This window comes from Eutrigla gurnardus (assembly GCF_963514095.1).
Source record: "Eutrigla gurnardus genome assembly, chromosome: 17".
Classification (NCBI taxonomy): Eukaryota; Metazoa; Chordata; class Actinopteri; order Perciformes; family Triglidae; genus Eutrigla; species Eutrigla gurnardus.
In genome coordinates this window covers 10136422-10162616 of record NC_139928.1, presented here as the reverse complement: position 1 = coordinate 10162616, position 26195 = coordinate 10136422, and the positions used below count along the sequence as shown (strand labels likewise).

The 26195-nt window shown below is 44.7% G+C and overlaps 2 protein-coding genes across 4 annotated transcripts; both read left to right on the top strand.

The window, feature by feature from the left end:
• Nucleotides 1-314: 314 nt before the first annotated feature.
• Nucleotides 315-5671, top strand: dazl (deleted in azoospermia-like). Of its 2 annotated transcripts, XM_084032147.1 has the most exons (10): nt 315-390; nt 1246-1368; nt 1627-1718; nt 2271-2322; nt 2415-2481; nt 2600-2739; nt 2975-3055; nt 3456-3506; nt 3938-3997; nt 4533-5671. In XM_084032147.1, the coding sequence occupies exons 1-9, from the start codon at nt 388-390 to the stop codon at nt 3980-3982; spliced, it is 654 nt and encodes a 217-aa protein (XP_083888273.1). In that variant the 5' UTR covers nt 315-387; the 3' UTR covers nt 3983-3997; nt 4533-5671. The 2 variants fall into 2 exon arrangements, with proteins under 2 accessions (XP_083888273.1, XP_083888274.1); XM_084032148.1 differs by lacking the exon at nt 3456-3506.
• An 813-nt stretch (nt 5672-6484) lies between these two features.
• On the top strand, nt 6485-26178 carry rftn1a (raftlin, lipid raft linker 1a). 2 transcript variants are annotated; one of them, XM_084032325.1, is made up of 10 exons: nt 6485-6640; nt 12105-12256; nt 18487-18670; nt 20392-20500; nt 22162-22906; nt 23016-23219; nt 23876-23985; nt 24183-24286; nt 24734-24809; nt 25120-26178. In XM_084032325.1, exons 2-10 carry the CDS (start codon nt 12109-12111, stop codon nt 25558-25560), a joined length of 2121 nt encoding a protein of 706 aa, XP_083888451.1. In that variant the 5' UTR covers nt 6485-6640; nt 12105-12108; the 3' UTR covers nt 25561-26178. The 2 variants fall into 2 exon arrangements, with proteins under 2 accessions (XP_083888451.1, XP_083888450.1); XM_084032324.1 differs by having other exon boundaries at nt 22162-22909.
• The last annotated feature ends 17 nt before the right edge of the window (nt 26179-26195 follow it).

Sequence of the window (26195 nt, the reverse complement as noted above, 5' to 3'; positions counted from 1 at the left end):
TATGCATATAGGTTTTAGGTTATGATTTATCGAAAAATAGAGGACTCAATAGAGATAGGGGCAATAGATAGCAAGGAGAATATAAACCTCCCTCAGGAAAAGTTTTCACTCGTCCTAATGTACAGGACATCGATGTGTCTTTTATCAACGTTTTTGTGATACATTTAATTTGGTAAAGATAAAACGATCAGAGTTTAAAGCGATCTAGTTGATTTTGTTTTACTTTAGGTAAGTTATCTATCTAACGTTTGATAGGAAGTCAGGTTAGTCATGTGGACAGGGCGTGGTTTTGTTTGATGCAGGTGGCTGTTGTCGGGCGGGAAGAAGCATCGTAGCTCGCTTTGAAGTACCTGTCTTGCTAATTTATTAATTTTAATTATTTTAGATATGGTAAGTTTTAGCGACAATTGCATGTACGTAACAATGTACTGTCAGCACTAGCCGCTCAATCGCTGTGTTTAATTTAGGGCATTTTGTTGACTTAGCGATCATCATGCTAGCTAAGTACGTCAGTACGCTAGCATCAGTGTTAGCAAACTTGCTAATTAGCGACCATCGCCTTGAAATCAGAAAAGGCGCACTAGCTGCTGGTAGCTAACATTAGCCGGGCCTAACTGAGCTAAGCCGTATTTAATATAAGATAGCAACAACGAACTTTAACGCTATTTGATTGGCTTTGTTGTTGCTCCACCACCGTCGGAGAGATCAAGGTTTGCTTGTTGGAGTCAATTTGATTTATTCCGTTTAACGTTAACATTCATCATAACAATGTAAACTACCACTAGATTATTTCCCTGCCGTTATTGTCGATGCTCTGTCGAACTGCGTCGTATGGCGATTATGCTAGTTAGCCTGAGGTGGGAAGCATTTTGCTATGGGGGATAGTGGTTCGTCAATAATTCTTTTTCGACAAGGCAGCATAAATCGTCAACATCAGAAATTGTTGACACATCTGGAGCCAAATAGCATCGATGGTTATAATCGTGTGGCTGATGTTAGAGCTAAAACAATACACGGTTAATTTGGTTTTAGAAAATGATTTAATATCTTGACCCACATTCCGTGGTTAAGTTAGCTAACGTTAATCAGACTTCGAAATCACAAGCCCCATGACGATGTAGATGTTTGTACTTTGCCATGAATATAAGTTGAAGTGTTGACTCTGGAGGAAAAAGTATGAATTTACAGGTTGTGTGGTATTTTTTAACATGCAGCTCAATAACTCGACCGTTGTTTTATTGTAAGGATATCCACAAGCCCAGGAGCGGCAGCCAGACTCCACCTTCCCTTAAGCTGTCAAATGGCTACATTCTACCTGAGGGCAAACTGACTGCCAACGCCCTCTTTGTTGGGGGCATTGACATGAAGGTAAGAACAGAATTTAGAAAGAATAGCTCTCCTGCCTGCTTGCACCCTGCACATTTCAAGAAATATACTGCCCAATACATGCAGCTTAATGTTAAAATAAGAGAGGGTAGCCTTGGAAATACAACTATATCTGGTGTAACCACATTGTAAACGAGTGCTCTGCTTTGCTTTTCTTCAACAATACATAATGGAGTTAAGATAGTCAAGTACAGAAACTAAAATCCCGTTTTTCTCTTTGAAATTAATTTTGATCGTCAGGTGGATGAAAAAGAAATGCAGGACTTCTTTGGAAGATATGGTGCTGTTAAGGAAATAAAAATCATCACATACCGTGGAGGGATCTCCAAAGGGTGAGTCATGCTGTTTGGAGACGCATAGATGTAGATGCCAAATATTTTACAGCACTGGGTGCCTTTTTTAAATTGGCACGTTTGCTACAGTGATACATGGAAATGCATATCATTACATTTTCAATGTGTGGTTATTGGATGTATTGTTTTCCCACGAAGGGATTAGAAGAGACGAAGGAAATGAACAACTATGCTTTTGTGTTTTATTTATTATTCAGTGAGGAACTAATAATAATAATAATGGTAATAACTTCAATTTATATAGCGCCTTTCAAGGAACCCAATGAAGCTTTACACACAATGAAGCAATACAGAAATTGAGTAATTTCCTCCATTAAGACTGTTCTTTGTATTTGTCAGTTAATTTGTGCAGAAGTGTGTGGGTGTAGGGTACTGAAGGGTTTGTTTGCATATCAGTTTTATGAATATTCATTATCTTATTTTATATATTGGTTTGAGATCAAATTAGTTTTTTTCATATTTATTTATATTGGGTGTTGCTATATACAGTAGTCATTGTGTTTTTGTGTGTGTTGGTTTGTGTGTTCTTAGGTACGGATTTGTGTACTTCAGTGAAGATGTCAACATTCAGTCAATCATTGAGGTGAGTGCATGTCTGACAGTGGGAGTGCCGTTCTATTATTTTTCATCTCCTAAGTGAGAGTAATATTTCCTGTTGTTTTTTTTAAAACATAGCAACAGATCAGTTTTAAGGGCCGCAAACTCAAGCTGGGCCCTGCCATCATGAAAGAAAGGAGCTCTCGTATGTATTTAAGCACTCTTCAGAAGAAATCAGTTTGACATTCTGTTGGCAGTCGAAATATGAGATCTTGCCACCAAATGTATTTTTGAACTGTTGCTGCATGTTTTTCTTCATCTAGGGTCCATGCCATCCCGTCTGGTTGGCCCGGCTCCCTGGATGAGCCCCACTCAGTACTTCTACTGCGCCTGCTGCTCACCCATGGGAGGGGGTATGGCACAACCGTCGCCGATCCTCAATGGAGGCAGCCCCTACAATCAGGTAACACACAGCCGAGATGTCAGCCATGTCATTTCAGGTGGCAGGCAGATTTAATTATAAAAGGAAAAGTTGTCAAGCCAAGTAAACACACAGTGTACCAACTGTCTAAAACATTTTATTGTTGTACTGCAATCCTTGCAAGGAAACTTACACAATATATATTTTAACATCTGCTTAGTACCGTTTGCTACATAAATATCCTTCTCCGTGCTGTGGTTTCTGCCTTTCTTTGCAGCCGTACCCATACTCCAACTTTGGAGGGGTCATGATCCCACAGATGCCAATGAACTACGCACAGAATGCCTACGCCTACCAGGTACACACACATACACACTTCTTTTTATTTATTCATTCATTTTTTTGAAAAGCTTTTAACTAATGTTGCATTTTTAAGCAGCTGTTTTTATGCTTGTTTTATTTTATGCTCCTGATTTTTCTCTCTAGCACTTTGTGATTTTCAAATGAAAAGTGCGTTATAAATCAATTGTAGTATTATTATTATGATACTAAGTAGTCAACAGCATACCAGGCAGAGTCTCCTCGGCATTGCATCTATTCTCCTGCATATGAAATGGACAGTTCAGCTTAGCTTGGATCCACCTGTCCCTGCCTGCCCCTCACACACATGGTGGTGTGCCACCATTATCGTTGAGTAAAGCCTGGGTTTGTCTGTTGCCCTTTGTTTCACCACCAACCCATCTCCCCCCCACGCACAGTACGCTCCACCTTACTGGATGGAGGACAGGAGGACTCGGCCTGTCAATCAGGTGAATACATTTATTAGGAATAGCAGTAGATGCCAGGATAGTTGAGTTCCCAAGCATTGCAGATGACTTCTAATTTGAGAACATTGTGAGGTCAATGGGATGAACCCATTGATGGTGACTTTCAAAATCCACTGGATTCATTGTAACATTTCATTTGTTCATTTTTTTTATTTATCTATTTTCATTTGTGTTTTTGGAAACAAATTGTCTTCAAACTTCAATGTTCCTACAGGCCACTAGGTGGGGTTCTCTGGCCAGTGTTTGCATCTTGAAGAATGGACTGTGCACAAACAATGAGTTCCTATAATTGTTCTGAACTTGTGTTGTTTTCTCTTGAGATCCTGTTTTATTGCAGCTGTTTTGTGTGGTTTGGCCATCTCTGATTGTTCTCACAACATTTTTTGTAATATTATGTTAATGTCTGTTTCCAGAACTTTGTAGACTGTGGAGTCCAGACTATGATGACTGTGCTGTAGTCGACGGTTACTGAGGTAATAAACGTGGCTGCTTTCCTCCTTGTTTAACTGCAGCACAATCGTTCTTTATGGTTACACAAATTTGGTACCATAGTTTTTGTAGAAACACAGCCTCAAAGGTGAGCTTTCATACTGTGACGTGTTTCTGAGTGAAACAGGCGAGGCAGGCAGGGCATAATGCTGGGATAAATTTGATTTGATCATTTGAAAGATTAGCTCATGACCTTCTCCAGTTCTATGCACTGCCCAAGTTGCAGATTGATTACGATGTTATTGGTTGGGAGCAGCTGATGAAAGCATGGGTCATATTTTGTTTTACAGGGAGAAAAGGATATTTGATTTAGATATAAAAGTATGAGGAAATTGATTTTTTTTTTTGTTGGCATATATTATTAAATTGGTGCTCAGTATGACCGGGTATGTGATCTAAAGGGTTTTTTTTTAAAAAGCATTTTTCATTTCAGCTCGACTTTAAAATAGACTAATCCTGATTTGAGTGTGTAATCGAAGGAAGTGTTGTGAACTTGTGCTTTATCCTCTGCTCCCTAAGATGCACGCTACAGTGGCTACAGTGAGTCAACATGCAGACGGGATGACATCTTGATGTTCTGGATGGCTGGAAGTAGCCCAACGCTTCTCAGCGTTTCCTGAATGCCCTCTTCTCCTCTCCCCTCCCATTTTAACACCAGACTGCAGGAGCTGTCCACTTTAAACTGTATTAGTTTTTCTTTTGTTAGTCATGTCGAAGAAAAAAAAAAGTGGAAAAGGCTTTTAAGCTCACCCTCTGTGCCTATTTATATTTTATGTGTTATTTGCTTTTGGAATGTTTTTTTTGTGTTTGTTTGGTTTGGGCTATTTTAGCAACTGCATGGGCTCTCTGTACTATCTATAAGTAAATATTTCTTGACAGCACTCCTCTGATTTAAGACATTTCATTAACTCGGTCATTTCATTCATTTCAAGCACTCCCATTTATTTTGTGTTCTATTCTTATTCTTAATTGGGTGTGGATTGATGCAGTATATGAACAGCAATTTTTGTCACAATATAGATGTCATCAGTGTCCCCGATTTCTTGCCTTAGTCAACTACTCAAGTTTTCACAGCGCAAGTTACGGTACACTGATCACTGTTCCTTTTCTAAACCATCCCATCCTGTAACTGGCGGTTTCTCAAATGATTCACACACAAGAACAATCACGGTGTCATTTTATTTAGATTTTTTTTCCCATAACTTGTCAATCAACTTGTATTTGGAAGGAAAACCGGTGGAAAGCAGTTTTAATCCACTTTCAGAATGGACATGATTTAAAATAAGGTGGTCAATAAGTTTCTTTGGTGAGAACAAAAAAAAGTTCACTGTACATGGTTCACTTTATACTGGTTGTCTGGGTTTTAATCTAGTCGCAGTTTGCACAAAATATTTTACAGTCATGTCAACAATGAGGCTTTTATATTTATATATTATTTTTTGGTAAGTGCACTTTGTTTTTACCTCACCTTTATACACTAAAAGAAAAGCTTTGTATAGATGGAGATGCACATTTGATATTTGGTCCACGTCACGCTTTTTCTTTCTATAGTTATATTGGGGCATTGAACTCAGCGTCTCCTGTGTGAAGACATCTGATTGCATTAATACAATTGTTTTGTTCAGAGAGCCTGGACACTGCACTGTTTGGTTAAATGTTCGTGTTTTGCAGGGTTTGGATGTTTATGTTTGGAATAAAATAAAAATATTGTATCCTTAAGGTTGTGGGTTTCTTTCTTTTTTTGCCACTGGTTGTGTAATTTTAGAAATCTATATTTGAAAACCTGGTTGGTGATGATGTTGCCTTCCTTTTCCAGCTCCAGAAGCCTGTTCGTGACTGCTGGTCTGCATTCAGGGTTGGATCCCCCTTCTTCCCTGGCAACAAGCCCATCATCTCTTGGTCACAGAGCGTTTTGTTTTTGTCACAGTCTGGTGGTGTGACTGGAGCTCCCCAGGGTGCCCCGTCCAGCCCATGACCACCCATTAGCCCCGCCCACCTACACCCCAGTCAGACGTTTCTGAATTATGGATAAGTCTGGATAGCTTCTTATGAAATATGAATTCTCCAAACGAGGGCCTTTTCTAAAACGCAAACACCTTGATGACCTCGATGGGAGCTCCTCATCCACGTGACTTACGCACTGAACCAAAACACTGACTATCTGAAAACAGTGAAAGTAGCTCACCTCTATGGTACTTTTCAATCCTCACTTGTCTAAGTAATATACCATTATATTATGGTTATTAATTTACAGCCCACTTTATGTCTCATAATGTTTCCCAAAGTGTTTGAAAGCAGCGAGTGGGAAACGACGGGGGGAGGCGGAGGGAGGGGGAGTGCAAAGCGCCCTCTCTCTCCCTCTCCTCCTCACACATGCTGGTGACGGAGAGGTAGGACGGAGGGTTTATCGGGAGACCATTCTTGTAGTTTCTGGGCGATTCGTGTTTTTGTCCCCCGTTGGATCGCAGCGTCTGACGTGATGTGTGTCTCATTCCAGCAGCCGTGACGGGGACAGACAGCGGAGACACCAAGAGACCGGAGGGGGGGGACACGCATCGACGGACTCAAGTGCGCGGAAGCGTTCAGTCCAGCAGAGCCGACACTTCGCGTCCTGGACGACTTGATTGGTGAGTGCAACTATTGGCATAAATAAATAATAATAATTAATTGATATTTAGCCTATTATTGACAACATGAGCGACGGGAACTAAATATTTCCAAATAACTTGTCTCTTGTTTTTTCACTGTGGAATTAGATTTCACATTTATTTTGTATTATTATTATTTTTTTAAAGCCCTTTAAAATAAAGGTCTGGCCAGGAGTCATAGAGAAGTCTTGGTAAACCTTTCAAAATAAAACTCTTGACAGAGATAAATCCTCTCGGTTTAGACGTTCAGCCGCTCGTTTGATTTGTGTGATGGTGTGTGCCATTTGTTATCCGCAGCGGAACGGAATGAATAAGCTCTCTGCTCACTGTCACACAGGTTGAAGTGAACTCAAGATATGCGTGACGGAGTAAATGTCTCGAGCGCAGATGCGAGGGGGGGGGGGATGGAGCGTGTGTGCGCGCGCGTGTCAGGAGGAGAGAGACTGTGCATAAGCGACCTGTCATGTATCATTTCCGTTCACTAACCCACCGGCGTTAACGGGCGCGACCAGCTAGCCACGTGTTGTGCGCGCGCGCCCGCGCGTGCGTGCGGAGAGGTCGAGGTTGAACGCTTCAAAGAGGGAAAACCAGAAACATGTAATTTCAAGCAAGGCTGCACCGACAAAATGCAAGGGGGCATCAATTAGATACATGGCTATGAACGGGTGCTCACCATATAGCTTGGAAATCTATTGAAGCACTTGAAAAAGCACTCATTAGTCGTGAGTGACATCCAGTTTATCACACAGGCAGTGGTGTAGAAGTCCTCAGGTACTCTTAGTCCTCAAATGTTAAATGATGGATTCAAGTACCTTAAGAGCCTACCTCAGGGTATAAATTGATGCCCCAGTCCAAACAGCCATCCTTTGTTGGTAAACTGTTCTTTTTTTTTAAAGAAAATAGACCGTGCAAGGAGCTGCACGAGCGCCCAACATCACTGTCATAATTTGTTTTCATCCTCCTCACGCAGCCTCATTAAAGCACCTTTTGAGGTGACTACTTTGTTGCTTGCGGGGAATCACACCTCTTGACATGCTCCCAGTCTGCCCTGCGTCTGTCTTCCTCCCCTTTTCTGTCTGTCTGTCTCTCCTCTCTTTCTCCTCATTCTGTCCTCCCCCCCCTCCCCCTCCTTCATCAGCATCTTTGCATAGAAACTGAGTGGAGCTCCAACCCAGTGGGAGGGAAGTCCACTCCCCAGGATGCAGTCTGTCACCTCTAATTTTGAAATTGAGCGAAACACACCCAATGTAGCATGATAAGGATGTATTAACAATAATGCAACTGTGTTATCTGCATGTTTTTTTTCTGTCCAACAATCTTGCAAATATAAAAAGTGACTTAATTTGCAGTCAAAATGCTGATAGGCTAAAAATGCCCTGTGCTTAGACAGTGCACTCACAGTAGAAATGATGGCTTCCAATCAGGCTGAAAAAGTCTTGTAATAAAGAAACTGAAGGAAAGCAATGAAGGAAATACATGTAAAATGCTCGCTGTAAATCAGTTCAGTGCATCAGATGAAAAATGAACACAACCATACTCTATTATTTGCAGCAAACCCATCAGTCTTCCTCAGGTTACACACAGTAGGTCAACAATGATGTGAAATGTAGGGGCTGGCTTAGAATAACCCACTGCATTCACCCGGTTTTGTTTTTTCGTTAACATCAGACATGAAAGTGCTTCTGCACTTATTTTCTCTGACCTCCACAGACAGACTATTCTGCTGAACGCCACACTTCTTCTTCCATTGTGCTCCAGAGTGGCATTTTCTCCGCTAAGCCCAATTATTGGGTCACTTGAATCATGATCACAGAAAATTGTACTGGGAGAAGAGCTGGGGTTTTAAATTGGCCAGTGTGGGCCGGTCATTGGCTTACTGCAGATGTATCTGTGTAAATAGTGACTGATAAATATCAAGAAATTGCAGTACAGGTAATTTAGAAACATTATTGCTTACATTTGTTCCTGTAGCTAGACAGCACAGTACTTCATTATGATGAATGGGATTTTATTATATATGTATCATCTACAGTGTATGTGTCATTGAAGTATTCAGAGGGAAGAGAATAAAAATGTGAATTCTGGCCTCCCCAATGGTTCTATCTATATTTACTGTTAGCTCTCCCTCTGCAGCGGATGAATGCTGCCTCTTAGAAAGCAGAATCCCCCCCCAGAGTGGCACGGGAGGTAGCAGAGCAGTGGCATAGCGCAGACGGATTATGCTCTCGGGTAAATCCGCTGTCATTTCAAACCCCTCAGTTACAAGAGATTCTCTAATGAGAAGCCCTCTGCCAGTCCCTGTCTATCTTCTTCTTCACGCCGTTCTCTCATTTTCACTTATTTTATCTGTCTCTCTCTCCCGTCTCTCCCCGTTAAATTGATGTTTTTCGCTGTCAAGGCCATTTTTTCTGTCTGTGTGTTTGTTCGAGAGCAAGTGAGAGAGTCTGTTTGAAGTCAACATGTAGAGAAAAAGGCCTCATATGTTGCTAAAAACCTTGAGTCTCGAAGGCACTGGAGTCTCGGTACTACCTTGGTTTCACTCTAAGCTGCATCCAATTAAAGAGATCTGTTGCTTAACCGCGCAGACAGAGTTCATGGGTTAAAGCGAGGCCTTTCTCTTTTGAAACGGAACCATCAGCATACAATGAAAGGGATGATGATATGGTGGATCAAACACTGAAGCTGTAGGCGAGTCGAGGCCAAGGCGAGAACCATCCAGGTTTTATTTGAGAGCAATAAAACCAACTGCCACTAGCGCAATAGTAAGTGAGTTTTTCCAAATTGTAATCATTTTTTTTTTCAGCAGCGTTTTTGAAAATTGTGATGATTTGCAATGAGGGTGGAAACTATTAACAATATAAAGGATGAGGAAATGGAACTGAGGAAAGACTCACTGTTATGAGGATGCAAATGAAATTCCCGCCATTCCCTATATGCTGCTCCCCACATCCTGTTGTCAAAAAGCCATCATCATTATAATATTTTAACCACATTTTTCTTCTCTATCCCACACTCCACCCTTGACCCCCTTTTTCCTAACTAGCCAGAGATTAAGCCTGCTAAACATCCCCACATTTACCTGCCCCTCGTCCCTCTTGCAGACAGAGCGTCTGCAAAAACAACCCCCGGAGGGAAAGATGTTTGGGAGTGGATCCGCAAAGCCTCTTCCATTTTATTCTTTGGGTTATGACTAATTTGAGCATGCAGATCTGTCTGGAGACATTGTAATGGTATTATGGGACTTACAAATCTCAGCAGGGGAGTACTTTTCCTGCACAAAACTCCTTGAGTCACCAGAAAGAATGAGCGGACGGGCAGAAGGGATGACGGAGATCTTGTGATGGGATGGACGAAAAACGCAAGAATTACCAAACTGACTGGATCACTGTCAGACTAATCAAGGCCATTGTGCCAGTAGAAAGAAAGGAGATGTTCTAATCAATGATGACGGACAGAAGTAGAGCAGAGGCCGAAGACAAAGAGGCGATTAAAGCACGGGTCGGACACGAGCAGAGAGTTGAGCGATGACACATTGAGGAGCTAATGGTGTTTAAGAGGGGAGCAGGCAGGTCAAGAGGAGAGGAGGAGGAGGATGGTAGGAGGAAGGGGAGAGGGAAGAATTATGTAAGATTGTTTCTCCCAAAGTGTCTCCACTCCGTCTCTCCTCATTTGTTCTCATTATGAAAGCGTATGCAGCATTGAAAGAATAATGACTCTTAATTGCTTCTTCTTTGCAAAAATGTAAAAAGAGAAATGCAAGTCGTCTCAAGACAGATGAGGTATGAAAGTGTATCGTTGCTGCCGTTTGCAACTTTGTAACCTTTCGGAATGCATGTTCCATGCAATCAAAGCTGTAAGTCACCAAATGTGCAAACACACACACACACACACACACACACACACACACACACACACACACACACACACACACACACTATCACACACTATCACACACCAGGGTTAATGTCTGTCTGTTAGGATCGTTAGCCGAGTTAACGTCTGTGTACTTGCCCCACTGGGAGGTTACTGTGGCATTCTCCATGTGTCCTAACCAGATACAGCGAGGCAGATATGGACCTGCCTCTGGGGAAGACATGCACACACACACACACACACACACACACACACACACACACACACACACACAGACAGGCAGATGCGCACCTCACCGTGTCGCTCTTACAAGCCGTGGCAGACGGGGATATTAAGTGTAACTGCGGTGATGGTTTGAGGGTACCGACGCTGTCACATTTGATTAGCTTGACAATATTTGGCCACGCCTTATCTCTTTTCTAGTCTCCGGTCTGCTCTACACACCACCTATTTGTCATTCCTGCACTTCCAATTCCCACCTAATTTGTCCAAAAACAACCTCACTTCCTCTTGTTTTTCGTTTTATGCAACTGAAATCTTCGGGTCAAAATTGCCTGTTGAAATTCAAGAGGAATTTAAAAGTACAAAGTTCAAGCTCGCTCCAAATTGTATTTCCAATCACCTTCCCTTGAGGGTATCCACTTGTCCTAACACAATCCGGAAGATTCTTACAATAACCTAGATTTATTTGTGCTTCAAAGCTACCCATGGATCAACATATAAATTGGTCCGCTGTCCTCTCCTCTCCTCTCCTCTCCTCCTCTCTCCTCTCCTCTCCTCTCCTCTCCTCTCCTCCTCTCTCCTCTCCTCTCCTCTCCTCTCCTCTCCTCTCCTCTCCCCTCCCCTCCCCTCCTCTCCTCCTCTCTCCTCTCCTCTCCCCTCCTCTCCTCTCCTCTCCTCTTCTCTCCTCTCCTCTCCCCTCCTCTCCCCTCCTCTCCCCTCCTCTCCTCTTCTCTCCTCTCCTCTCCTCTCCTCTCCTCTCCTCTCCTCTCCTCTTCTCTCCTCTCCTCTCCTCTCCCCTCCCCTCCCCTCCTCTCCTCTCCTCTCCTCTCCTCTCCTCTCCCCTCCTTTCCTCTCCTCTCCCTGTCTATCCAGTCTCATGTGGCTTTGCTTGACAGGGCAGGAAATCAGTCTCATTTCTGCTTTAATTCGTTCTGATAAAACATGTCGCTCCCAATCAGCCTATTTGATTAGGAGATGCCCGTATCACAGCCCACCAAGCAGGTAATGGCTAACACTTTCATATTTCAATAGTTTTATTGCTTTTAGTGTGTGTGTGTGAGAGAGAGAGAGTGAGAGTGAGAGTGCGGGTGAGCGAGTTATACACACATTATTTCACACAGCTGGAGCTTACACGTGAGCTATTGCATTCAGACTTGTGTGTGATTATCACACACATACTCTATTGGAAGTGCTAATGTCTTCTATATATTTAGAAACTCTATCAATTTCGTGTCTCCCACTCGAGTCTTTGTTATCGCCCTCCTCTGGGTTTCTCTTTTCATCTCCGATCTTTTTTCCTTTTTTTCCCCCTCCACACGTTTAATGTCCTCTCCTCTGTCTCTTACAGAGCCATGGGGTGCAGGCTTCCTAAGTTGAGGAAGGCAGAAGAGAGGCGAAGCCCGGGCAATATCTACTCAACCCTTCGTCGGCCTCAGGTGGAGACTAAAGTGGGTGTGGCATACACCTACCACTTCCTGGATTTCCTGTTGGGGAAAGAAGGTATGGATGAGATTATCCATGTGCTGTCAGTCATTTCTCCTGTGAGCTCTTAATATTGTTCATATCCCCATGTCTGTGCAATGTTCCTTTCCTTTGTCCTTTTTGGGCTGGGCTTGTAAAAGCCAGACAGAGGAGTACTTCATGTGACTCGACTTCTCCCACACTTGCATATTTGGAATAGTCATGTGGTACTTATTTCTACATGTATGACTTTCTCTAACGAGGATGATAGATGCGGAAAATAAGTATGGTGATCTAGCAAATTAAGCATTTTGTTGTTTTCAGCTTCAACAGGGACAGATAACGGTTTTATTAATGGTCATATGTTCAACTTTTCCTTCATATTCCATGATGAGATGATTGATTATTACGAATGTGATGCTAAGCTCCTAAAGGGAAACCAAAGCGGCCTCACTCATTTCAACAATGAAGCAAATAAAACTGCATCCATGTCATATATGCCCTTTTGTGCTACAAATCCCACAATGCAGTGCTCCTAAGATGACGCATACATTAATAAGTGTCTGAAATCATTCACAGTGTGGTTCCTTCCTGAGCATTTATTATGTGCTGTACAGCGAGTGAGTGATAGAGGAGGCGATTTCAGAAACGGCTCAAATGAAAAGAACAAATCTTGGCCTTCAGATGCAGAAGACAGTTTTCCTTCAAATCCATGTCACGTTTGTCCCGGTTCCACTCCTGCTGGGATCGGCTCCAAGGAATGTGTCTTCACATTCGGTCATAATTAATAAGCGATCTTCTGAGCACCTTTTTTCAGTGTGGTCCCCCCCCCACCCCCTGCTCTACGTCGTCACCCTCCACTCCGACTACAGTGTTTGTGTGTTCTGCTCACGAAACAGCCGCTGTTGCTGTTCCGACTTCCACCAGTTAAAGTGAAATGATTAGGTCAGCAACTCTGCGGAACTGTGTGTGTATTTTTCTTACATACTGTATGTATCTGGAGGGCGAAAAGGGGGCTTATAAGCTGAAGTTGTGTCTTTGTGCAGCTCCTGTTGCGGGGAGTTGAAAGACTTCTTCAATATCTCAGATTCAGCTATATCGTGCTCACGCATGTAGCCGTGCCCTCCAACCTGCCCCCGGCCTCTCCCATCGCACGATGACAACACACTAAAGCTGATGTTTGTTACGTTTGTTTGTGAATGTGAAAAATAGTGTGTCTGATATCACGTGGGTGTGTGTGTGTGTGTGTGTGTGTGTGTTTGTTTGTGTGCATGCTCACGGCGTCTTGAGATTGTTTGATGAGAATCCTCTCGAGGCATGTGGTTTCTAAAAATACTAATTCTGCCATTGTGTTGGTGTGGACTGTGAAGAGATGGAAGGGAGGGACGGAGCGAGGGAAAAAAAGAAGAGAGGCGAGGAAGAGAAACAGAAGAGGATATGGGGGAAAAATCACCTCGTTCTGCTTATGGCTTAATGTTGCTACAAGCCTGTTCTGTACACTTCATCACCCAACTAGTGGACGCAGGTGCAAGTAGCTCACTGAAGTCCCTTTTTTTCCCTTTTTTTCTTTTTTTATAGGAGTTTCCAAATTCAACACTGTAACAGACAGCAGGCAGAACGACACAGCCAAGTGGGCAATGCTCTGTTTGCCAGTCGGCTTCATTTTCAGCCAGCCCTATTATGTTTGGCAAATTGGTTAGGCTGAGAGAGATCTGGCAACCCGGCGTAGTGGTGGTGACCAAAACAGACAATAGTCGTGAGGATTACTCGTCTTTATCTTTGCTAAAGGCAGGAGCAGATAAATTGTGTAATCGCGCGGGCAGCAGTGGCACGCACACCCACACACACACGCACACACGCACGCACACAGACACACACACACACACACATGCACATGCATGCACACGCAGCAATGGTGGCTCATTCACGAACGCATAAAACACTTTATAGCACTTAGTCAACAGAGTTAGTGTTATCTTTCAACCAACAGGCAGGTCATTTATATGGTAAACTCACTGATGCCACCTGAGCTGCTTAAGATGGGTATACTCTATTTTAGGATAAAGGCAGCTACTGTGAATTGATTGTGTGTGTGTGTGTGTGTGTGTGTGTGTGTGTGTGTGGTTGTGAGTGGGTGTACGCCTGTCTCTCTCCCTCTCTCTCTCCCTCTCCATTTGTGATCGAGAGACCAAGAGAAGTGAAGGATTCCTGAAGGATTATCTGATTGTTTGTGGAGATTGAGAGACCTCATTCCCAGCGAAGGGATTTATTTGTATTTGTATGTTTGTCCGTGCTTGTGTGTGTGTGTGTGTATGTGTGTGCGCATGTGTGTGTGTGTGTGTTTGTGTGTAGGAGGCAGATAGAGGAATCTGTATGTCATTCCATGACATTGAGGAAACCCACGGTCAAATCCATGCTTTAATTCAATTTGGCTTCCATTAATGATATTATTTCTCCACCAGCGTGACTTCATGACTCCGACACAGTAATGAAAAACAAATATCTTCGTCGTTGCCCCTCTGAGATATGTGAGACTAGGTGGCTGCTTGTTAAACTATGTTGTGTTCCTAGGAAGAGGAGGCTTAGTGTTGAGCACGAAGAGGAGTGCACTGCGGTTTGTAACTTGACCTTTGACTGGCGCGTGGTGAAACTCACCAGAAACAGTGTTTTGCTGATAATATAACGTTAGCTTTTCTTTTATGAGCTTTGCTCGAACTGCGGGAGTGCTGAGAAATATTTCCATGTGACTGAGCTCAATTTACTCGTACTGGGTCAGAGAGACCCTGTGGTGAACACGGGGAGGATGAGGGGAAATATGCTTAACGTTTCAGGCATTTGGCCTTTGCTACACACATCGACCGCTTATTTGATTTGCAGGTCCGAACCGTCTACAGTCTACAGCACTGTCTTATTACTCTCTAATCACCAATCTGCTGCACCTTGACACCTTTATGATCTTCGTTATTCCCACGTAACAATAATTGGTTACTTTGACATGTCAGTATGAAATGTAACAGCCGTTGTGTGTGTGACATTTTAACCCTCCTTTGTGCCAAAGCCGTGCTCGGATAATGAGCAGAAGAAAAGGAGGAAGAACAGAAAAGAGGTAGAGCAAAGTAAAAAAGGGGGAGGGGGACTAAATTCAGGGAGCTGTAACAGAGAACAGAGGGTGAGAGAGCGAGAAAGAAAACCAGAGACGCCGGCGAGCGTTAGTCAGGTCTTGAGCGAGGAGCGGAGTGGAATGTCTCGGGAGCGAGGAGGTGCGAGAAACGAGCGAGCGGCGCTCGGTTATCTTGAGGATGTGTAAGAGGAAGTAAGTTAGGTGTGATGCTGCGTGACTAACGCCGGTCTCCGGAGCAGACAGTGAGGAGCTGAACTCTGCTGATGACTTTCCGCCTCCCTGCAGAGACGGAGACCCACCCGGCTCATTAAAACTTACAACATGTGCCTGGTGTTCAGTATGAGTGTGTGTGTGTGTGTGTGTGTGTGTGTGTGTGAGGGCATGTTTTGCTACCGTCTACCTATGGGCATCTTTATTTTCACGAGAGATATTCAGGGCAGTATGTCTGTGCTGGAGTTTAAGCGCGTACGTGACACACACCTCAATGGTATGATAGATATTCCCCCTGTTGACAAAGAGTGATAGGCCCCGCACATCCCCTCTGTCTTATGAGGTGCATCTTTGCTCTCAGAATCTGTGTGATGTATGCGGCTCAGAGAGCAGGCGAAGCAGGAATCCATCAGTTTGTGAGATCTTCGTCACTTTCTCCAGGCGAACTCATTTTTATCGTAAAGATTGTTGAAACTGTGACTTCAAACCCATTTACACAGTTTCAGCAGCAGCAGAGATCCCCACGTACATGCTACTGTATGCGCCACCACAGCAAACCTTTATTTTCTCTTCATGGGGGCCTTCTGAGAAAATCAGACCCCGGTTTGACAACGCTCAGATGCTGACCAACAACTCCCGTAGCCTGCGGGTGCATTCCCAAAAACAGCGGGGAGCTCCCTGGCTCCAGGAAGCTGATTATTTTATAGTCACTGTTCTGGCACATAACCTCGCCTAAAAAACCTCTGCAAGTCATTAGAAGGCTATTTAAATAAACGTGAACCCCCAGCAAGCAGAGGGATAAGCCTCGAGGGTGGCTGTGAGTAGTAATCCCAGTGCATCACCTAGCTGGCTTAGTGAAAAATCTTACTTTCTCTCTCACTCACGCAGGGAAAAGAAAAGATGGCCCATGCACGCCACAACATACGCAGGAATTATTCCTTCCAGCAGCTACGGGGAAGGGGATGACTCCCAACACCCCGGATGCTGGTCGATTCCAGGGTCAAAAAGTGAGGCGTTGCTCAGTTTAAACAGTGACTGTGAGATGTGGTCAAAGCTTCGGGGGAGGAGACGGAAATAGCAGAGCGGGTATGAACAGCTGTTCAACCGTGTCTGTTAAACAACACACCCTTGAGTGTCTGTGTCTCCCACTCCATTACGTACACATATTACGTCCCCTTCCTCTCCTCGTCTCTGACCCTCAAAGTAACAGAAACGCTCCACTCCATCGCACATCAACTTAAACTCTACAAACACACGCGCTCTCCGAACCCTCACACCTCCATGCCCTCACTAGCTGGCACTGTCAAACCTCCACTCGGCTCTTTCTGCCCTGAGCCGTTCCATGTTCCCATTCTGGGCCGGAATTGCAGCCTCCCCTTAAATCCCACTGTGTCAGACAGTATAAATGAAGTCGCTTCCCAGCCTAAAGCGCTGCATAACACCCTAATAGCTTCTGCGTGCCTTGCACTGAATAAGCTGATGCCTTGCCCGCGTGTACTGTCGGTGGGTGAGCGCCAGCCGTGCACAGCTAATGACGGCTAATGACTGTTTACGGTGACGGGATCGTTGTTATCCACCCTGCCCCACTCTCCAGCTGTTCCTATTATTATTATTATAACCATCACTGTACTGCTTTTTGATAAGTCCCAGCAGACACCCGTTTAAGTGTTTGCTCGATGAAAGGCTCTCGTGCTTCCAAGCAGTCACGCCAAGACGATGTGATGGTCGCATTTTTTTTTTTTTCGACCATTGTTTAGCTGAGATGGGAGTGAGGAGAGCGTGTTCATGTGCTTGTATCCTCGCATGCAGGCCAACCTCTCGTGTGTGTGTGTGTGTGTGTGTGTGTGTGTGTGTGTGTGTGTACGTGTGAACATGCCAGATGATGGAGAACAAATTGAAAATGAGATGGCTTGCACATCTTTTTTTACCCGTGTGTGTCTCTCTCTGTGTGTGTGTGTGTGTGTGTGTGTGTGTGTGTGTGTGTATGTGTGTGTGTGTGTGTGTGTGTGTGTGTGTGTGTGTGTGTGTGTGGGTCGAGTTAATTTATTCAGGTTATTTTCTCTTCTCCAGACCCATGCAAATGAGATTGAATGGGAAAGGATGACAAGCATTCAGGCACAAACAGACAGCCTCATCTCTCTCTCTCCCTCTCCTTCCCCAGCAACGCTCTGCTAACTGCCTCTCTCTTTCTGTCTCCTTTTTTCTTCACTTCTCTCATCTAATTTTTTACCCCCCCCCCCCCCCTCACACACACCTGGCTTCGCTCAGTGATACAGAAACACACAGCCACACATGCACGTGTTCCCTTAAAAGCCCCGTGAACAGAGAGGGGGCTTTACCACAATGCCGCCGACCCCGAGAGGGCGGTTCTCGCAAACAAACCATTCCCCACTGAAGCAAAGGCGGGTTTCTCTCCATTGTGTTTTTTGGTAATAAGGGAACCGGCTCTGTGTTAGCGTGCAGATGTGATAGCATTGTCTTTTCCAACCTTTTGATGTATGTGTGTACGATTTGCTGTATTCAACTGCCTGTGAGCGGAGGCTGGAGAAGCGTGTTAGTCTGGGTCTGTGATATGGATGAGAGTGTGTTCTAAAGAGCACTTCCCAGCATGCATATGCATGCGTCTCTTTGCATGTGTTTTCCAAAAGCCAGACTGCTGGTGACAGTGAGGCTAATTGTTCTGGTGTAATTAGTTTCAGATTTTGCGTGAAGATGCCATGTGTTGTTGTTCACGGGGAATTATCATAATGAAACATGCTCTGTTTCTTCACTCCCTTTGTCCCTCCTTTCTTCCCCTCTCCTTTTTCCCCCTCCCTCTCTTTGTTCCAGCTTTTTCCTCCAGTTCAAAATACCTCTCTACTGTTATCACCTGCCTCTTTTGAACCGTTGTGTCCATGTTTTGACCATTTCCCATATATTTCCTGTCCCCTCCCTCCAGAGGTGCCGGTGTCATCGGTGCTCTGTCTCTCCTCGGTCAGAGAGCTGCCGGTTCAGGTCAGGGAACTCTACACGCAGGGTTTTGTCCTGGTCGCCGTCCACCCGTTTGTCCATCCCTGCGGCCCTCATCATGCACACATCCAGCGCCAGCTGCACCGGGCCGTGCTCGTCCGAGAGACGCCGAGGTACGCGAATGAAACACACCCTTGTCTTCAGCATGAGCGCCATCTTTATAGAATAAAACTTCACTATGAGTAGCAGATTGATGAAGGTAAATGGAGGATTCATTTGCAGATTCAGACAGGAGTTGTTAGCAGCTTTTGCAACTTCATTGTTTTGAAATGAAGCCAATTGAGACCCATTAACACAAGCAACATTCTGCCCCTCGCCTCCTTCTGTTGATGGAGAATTAATTGCAGATGAGTCAGCCACAAAAAAAGGGTCTAACTTTAGCTCACTGTCCCAATTCTTTCATTTTTGACATACATGATACTATACTGTCTGACTACACTGCATACGGGATATCTCTGCTGTAACCCAGTTATTCTCTGGTGAGAACTCCAATATTCAAAGTCATATATGAGGAGAGCTCCGGTACAACATACATGCTGAGCTTCCTTCTCAACATCTACTGACGGATTTGCTCCAAACAGAAACCATATACTCTACGCAGATCCTTAGTCCTGTTGGTGGATTAATTTGGAGCTTCATTCCTATTTGGGTCTTAAATTATGTAAAAAAAAAAAAAAAAGAAGAAAATCACATTTTGCCCCAGTTTTTTCTCAGGACATGTATCATGTTTTCCAAAAGAAATGTCTCTCCGTTATATAGAGATGAGGACACTTGTGGATCAGTCTTTTCACTCACATAACCATGGTTACATACGTAATATGTTGTCACGCTGTGCAATTAAAGGAGTTACTTTGTTCCTCCTGTGTTCTGTATACTGTTTGTTGTGGTAATTTAAGGAATAGCTTATTACATGCGCGTGTACGCACACACACACACACACACACACACACACACACACACACACACACACACACACACACACACACACACACACACACACACACACACACACTCTAGTGCACAGGCAGGTGCCGGGCTGCTCCTTTGATGCCCCTCCTGCCAAGTGGTCCTGCTGCTTCCTGGCACCTGTCACCGTGGAGATGGCTGATTGCATCATCAGCGCTCGCCAGAGGGGAACGGCACAGTGAAAGAGAGAAGCCATCTCTCCATCCTTTCATCTGTTTTCTTCAGTGATGGTCGTCCCCCCCCTTTTCTTTTGTCCTCCTCACCCCCTCCGCCCCCTGTAACTCCGCCTTTTATCTTCCCATCACCACCGTCCCCTTTCATCAAAAAACCCTAAAAATGAAAGAAACAAAATCTGACAGATCTACTGTTCCAAATCTAGCTGAGAATGTCACTCACGCCTCAGAGCACAATATATTACCACGGCCTTCCCACTGACCCCAATCCAAATCTGAAGAGGCGTATCTGAATCCTCCTTTTATGATGGTGTCTCGCAGCGGGAGCAGAAGGAAATTCAGTCCCTCTCTCCGTCTAATGCGTCCATTGTGATGGTGGTGAATGTCTGCTCACTTTAAATGGAAAATTCAAACCTGTACCAGAATTCATATTATGTTTCGGCTGTGATCATTCTGGGTCAATGAGCGTTGGTGAACATGAGCACGTCTGCCAGAATGTCGTTGAGGCTGTAATGTTACTGCGTGATGGAACTGCCCCGGTGATGTGGACAGGAAATGACCCTAAAGGAAATGTAATGTTACAGTACGGGAACATTTGATATTTTGTGGTTTGAATTAGCCGGATTGAACTGTGACGTGTGATGGATGCGTTGTGCTGAATATTTGCTTAAATGTTTTCATTTCTCACCCTGCAGTTCAGAGAAAAGCCAACTCAGGTGGACAAGACATCGTCTGGAGACAGATGTGTGCATGGCCGGTCACCAAGCCGCTGACCCCGAGGTGATTCAGAGCTATGTCAAACGGGTGAGTTCAGTATTTTGCAATCAATGTTCTCGACATTGCTAGAATTACTTCAAGGAAATATGAAACTACAACTGAATATTTCTCATAGATGATTTTTATACAGGGTCGCCCATAAAGTTGAAATAATTTACAAATGTCTTGTCTTTTATAGAGCCGAACAAATGTTATGCATTGGGATTCATAATGTAATCATTGCACCTGATCAGAAGTGATAACTGATGCATTTAAATAGGAATAAACAGAGGGTTGTGTCTGAAAACAAAATATTCAAATTGCAATGCCTCAATTTTGGTTATCTGCAGGTCCAGCCCTGATACCAGTGCCCCCTTTTTCTGTTTTATAAGGTAACGTGAGCCCAGGGTTGGCGACCTTTTTAAATAAGCAATCTGTGTGGAATCCACCCCTCCCCCCGGCTCGCTCTCCGTACTTGTTTGTGTATGTGCCTCTCTCGTTGGTGGAACACTGCTGTGACAGTGAAGGGAACATTATGGGGCTCAAAGGGCTACAGGCGACTGCCTATAATTGCCTGTCTGTGCCACATGGTATAACCCTGCCTTTAAAAAATAGATGGAGGAGGAAAATAAATCACTTAAACATCCTACATTCCCACTAGTTGCATCCCCTGTGCTGCCCCGCACGATTCCTGTAGCTGGGAAAACAGAAGGAGGAGCGACATAATGAGTGGAAGGTCGCAGAAGTTATGGTAAACTATAATGAGACTTAACCCTAAGAAACCCCGCCAAACCGCGGCGTCATCACTGGCAGTTATCAGCTGTAAAACTCACTTTTAGTCTCCGTGCTCATGAATTCTGCAACAGTCCTACAATGGGAAATGAAAATGTGCTCTATTGAATAGATTTGCATCTGAACACCCATAGAGCACAAAGGGAAACCTGATTGGATGGAAATGCACATCACTGAATTTAATGTGATAGGCTTCGGCGGCGTGACATGAATAACCAATCGGATCACAAGCTGCCGGAGAGAGTTGGAGATAAGAACCCAGGAGCGGTACCAGGCAGAGTGACAGGCTGGCTCTGTGTGTGTGTGTGTGTGTGTGTGTGTTCAGTTTGGAAAATTCTATACTTCGATTTCTCCAGCACTCGCATATCCCACCCACTCCCAATCTGTCTCTGGACATACTCATCAGATAAAACTGTGCGACTTTGCGTAACTGTGAGTGTGTTGGATGGTAACAGAGACACTGTTAATAAATGTGTGTGTGTGTGTGTGTGTGTGGATGAGTGAAGTGTCAAAAGTAGTGGGTGATGGGGGGGTGATGCGTCTCATTATTGTTTGGTGGTAGTTTGCAATCTGATTTCTCTCCCGTTGAGCCCGTCTCAAACCGTCAGCCCAAATATCAACTGACAATTAACCAGCACAGCTCCATGGGAGGGAGCGACACACACGCACACACACGGGTGCGTTGAGATAATGAGGTCCTTTTGTCATTTGAATATTTGATCTTTGCAGATGATTAGGTAGGTTGTTATTTTTGCGGGGAATATCTACTCTGCGTACGTCAGCCCTTTTGTTTGTGTGTAAATGAGGCTTTGTTTGCAGGCGGCTGCTGTGAATGACGTCCTTTTATATTTGGGTGTCACTCAAATTGATTCCAATGGGGCTCATTGTGTGTGTGTGTTTGCTTGCCGCACCTACAGATCCAGGACGTAGCGGAGCAAGGGGTGATGTTTGTGGGCTTTCTTCAGCAGCCGGGCGGAGGACCCTCCTACGTGGGGCACTGGGATCCCGAAGAGCTGTCCTCCTTGCATTCCAGCCCTTCGCCCATACATCGACACCCCTTCAGCGCCAACAGCAGCCCAACAGATCCTACTGAACCGCTTCATAATGACAAGGAACCTGACCATCACCACTTTGAATCTCAGGAGTTGGATCACGAAGGTGTAAAACCTAACACACATCAGCAAAGAGAACCGGATTTCAGTCAGTTGAAGCCGATCAAGAGTTTAGAGCTTAACCGAGGCGGGTCCAATGAACGAATCCAGACCCTTCAGATCAGCCTTAAGGAGTCACGAGAATCTACAAACCGGCCTCAAGATCACAGCAAACCCGGTGTGGACACACTTCAGTGGGGCTTCAATCAAAACCTGGCAGACACCCAAGGGAACCAGCGATGTCCCAGCCCTCCAGAAGCTGCAGGTATAATCAGACAGCAGAAGGGGCACCTGCCAGATGTCAAAGAATACAGCGAGAACCTTTCCAACCAGAGAGAGAGACAAAGTTCAAGCTCTGACAGCTGGCCCAGCTCTCCAGAACTGGATCGAAACCACGAAAGAAAGTCCAGCTGCTCGGACGGGCGAAGCAGAGTGACGACAAACAACAACAACCATGTTCGGTTCAGGAGTTCCGAGAAAGAGAAGAATGCAACTTCACCGCCAGCGCAAGGTAGTAAGTAATCTGTTTCCTGTTTGTAAAAGAAAAAATACATACAATCATCATTATGTAAATTTCTATTTGGTGTCCCATTGTTCATTCTTTGTTTTTGCTCCTGTAGGGATGCAGCTCTTTGCCTTGTACAACCACACAGGGGAGCTGAACACGCCTCTGAGGTTCTACTCACTCAGGGTGCCGCTGCAAGTGCAAAAGGAGGCGGGGCTAGTCACAGACGTCGACACTCACTGGCTGGACCACATGACTCAGCATTTCACCAGTGGGGCGCACCTCATCGACGGCTTTTTCCACCTCGGGGACGATAACGGTATGTCACATGGCCACGGCAATGAAAAACTGCTGATTAGGTGATTTTGGAAATGCCATCAAAAATTAGGAGCATCTAAACTCAGAAAATAATAATGCAAATACCATGAGGTGTGCAACTTTCATCTAGGCAAGTGCCAGTAGCACAAAGTGGCACAAAGTGTCAGGAATTGATTACAGCATCCTCACAGATTAGCTCATAATGGTAATTATCCTGAAAACATCTGCTTGCTGCACCTGGATGAGAACAGTAAGACTGAAACAAAACAGTGAAGTTGTTCACCATAAAACCAGAACGATGCACTTTCACATTAAACACAGACATTTGATCCAATAACATGATGGTATTGATTCTAGCTATAAAGTCCTCACATTTCACCGGTTCTGCTCACAAGAGGGAAAAAGCCGCTCACGCTGTAGATCTCTCCTCCACTGCCGGCTAATGGATGACATGCATGGAGTGACATGCCATAAATCCGCAGGTTTATGGCATAAGTCAGTGTTCAGTCACCCATGGAATAAGTAGGCTTAAGCCAAAGGGAACGGAGGGGGATCAATAGTGAGAGGTTGGAGAGTGAAGATGAGCTTGTAACTCCTGTCTGACTCATATACATCCTCCTCTGTTTATCTGACCCCCGTCTCTGATTTATCCTCCAGAAACCGGGGTTTCATCCGCGGACGGCGTGTTCATCTTCCAGAGCTCTGCAGAGGAGACCACAAACGCCTCCTATGACGCCATCGTGGTGGAGCAGTGGACCGTTGTTGATGTGGGTCTTTTGAGCTTTTTTTTTCTTTGTAATACTCTGGTGAAGATGTGCACTTTGAGGAATCCTTTGTGACTGAAGGCTTAAACTGTTTTTCTGTCAAACATTACATTAGAGTGGAGATGAAGGAAAGCGATGTGTGAGCTTTTTGATTTTCCCTGCACGGTATTTGTCTGAGTGACTTCCTGTCTCGTGTCCAGGGCGTCGTGGTGAAGACCGACTACATCCCCTTGCTCCAGTCTCTGGCTCCGTACGGATGGAGGCTGATGTGTGTGCTACCCACGCCGATCGTGAAAACCAACAGGTACAGAACTACACCCCCACTGTTACAACCGTACACTTACCTGTCCTCTGCTTCCTCTTTATGTCCCATCACTTTAAATAACATCACCTGAGGACTAATTGCTGCTTTGTTGATTTTTAGAGACACTATTCTTTTGTCTGAAACGTTGCCTTTTTGGGATTAGAACTGACAGCGTAGCTTGGATACACGGGACAGATGGTTCCAGATCTGACAAATCACAGTCGTATGCTCATCTCAACATGAAGCCGCTTTTGAAATATGATGGGAGCTGTGAACAAAAAAAAGAAAAAAAGAAAAGGTGGCTGATGCGTCGCCGTCTTGTAACCTGTCACTTTACCAAACCGTGGTGGAACTGGATTTCAATACATGTCGAGAAACGCAAGAGCTCCTCGGATTGTAACACAACAATAGTAAAAAAAAAAAAGTGCTGTTCTTTTCTTTCCGCAGCGATGGGAGTCTGTCGACTAAGCAAATCCTCTTCCTTCAGAGACCCGTTCTGCAGCGCAAGAGAAAAGACTTCAAGGTTTGTTCCCCTTTGTCTTCCATCTCCGCAGCCAATCTGTCACTCCTGTCTGTCGTGCCTTTAGGGTACGTGCTTTATGTCACAGAAGGTGCCATTAAAAAGTTGTGTTGCTAAATATGGGACGTACAGCAAACATGAAAACACTCAGGAGAAGTCTAATAATAGGCAAAGAGTCAAACTTGAAGTGTTACAGGAGAGAGGCGTCAATGAAAGAGGCTTTGTTGCGGTTTGGCAGGCGTCTGGAGAGATGGAAGGAAAAAGACACGGCACAAAGCGCAGAACTGTCTCAAACGCGTCTGTTTGGTTTCAGATGCTGAACCTCAGGGGTCGCAGCAAGGCGAAGAAGAAATCCACCGGGGGGACGCAGGAAGAGAGGGAGAACATGTTCCCGCTGTTGGAGACGGAGATGGACAGGTTGAGAAGAAACACAACGGAGGAGGAAGAGGAGGCCGAGGGGAGGGAGGGGAGGGAGGGCAGGGACGGCGGGAGGAGCGAAGGGGCGAGCCTTCAGACGGGCGGGCAGGAGAGGGAGGAGGACGCGTGGCATCAAAGGGGCTTCTCGCTCCTGTCGGGGAGCAGCGCTTCTGTCGAGGAACAGGAAGAGGAAACCGACGTGGACAACATCCCGCCGTCCGAGCAGGAAAGCTCGGGGAGATGGACAGATGTGTGTCAGAGGGATGACGGGGAGGTCAAAGAGGAGGTGAAGACAGAGGAGCGGATCAAACAGCAGCTGTTTTCTGGCGTCTGTTGACACATTGGGCACAAAGCGGGCGAGGGGGGGAGCCGGCCTGTTTAGTTTATTTTAAGAAAATGCCTTATAAAATAACTTTTTTTTAGTTGCAACCCAGATTTAGTCACACTGTTCATCACGTACCGTTCCCTTCGCTTCAGTCTGCCGTGTTTAGGACATGAACTCTGCTGCGGGTCTTTGAGGTTGTAGCTCACATATATGGGAAAGGTGTTTGTGCGGTTCTCTGCTTTGGGGTCAGTGTTGCTATTTGATGTATCCTTGTGTGAAATTAAACTGTACAAGGTCAATAGAGTACAACCGAGAGTCTCCAGTCCGAGCATTAAGTGTTATTTTCTTGTCCACTGTTGTATTTTTACTACTGTCTTGTTATAGGACTTTTAAAGGGAGTACTGATTTCACTGGGCTCGCTGTATTTTTATATGTAAAAGTATATAATTTAAGACAAAAGGGGGAAACACAAATATAGACACAAAATATGTAGTACACTGCATCAGAGCCTGACCGATACATCAGCAATGCATCGGCCAATTTTAGCCGATCAAAGATGCATCAGCTTAAATGCTTAACTAAGAAATTGCATTACAGAAATGCCAAATATTTTTGAGATAATATGGACACAATTTGTCATTGATAGA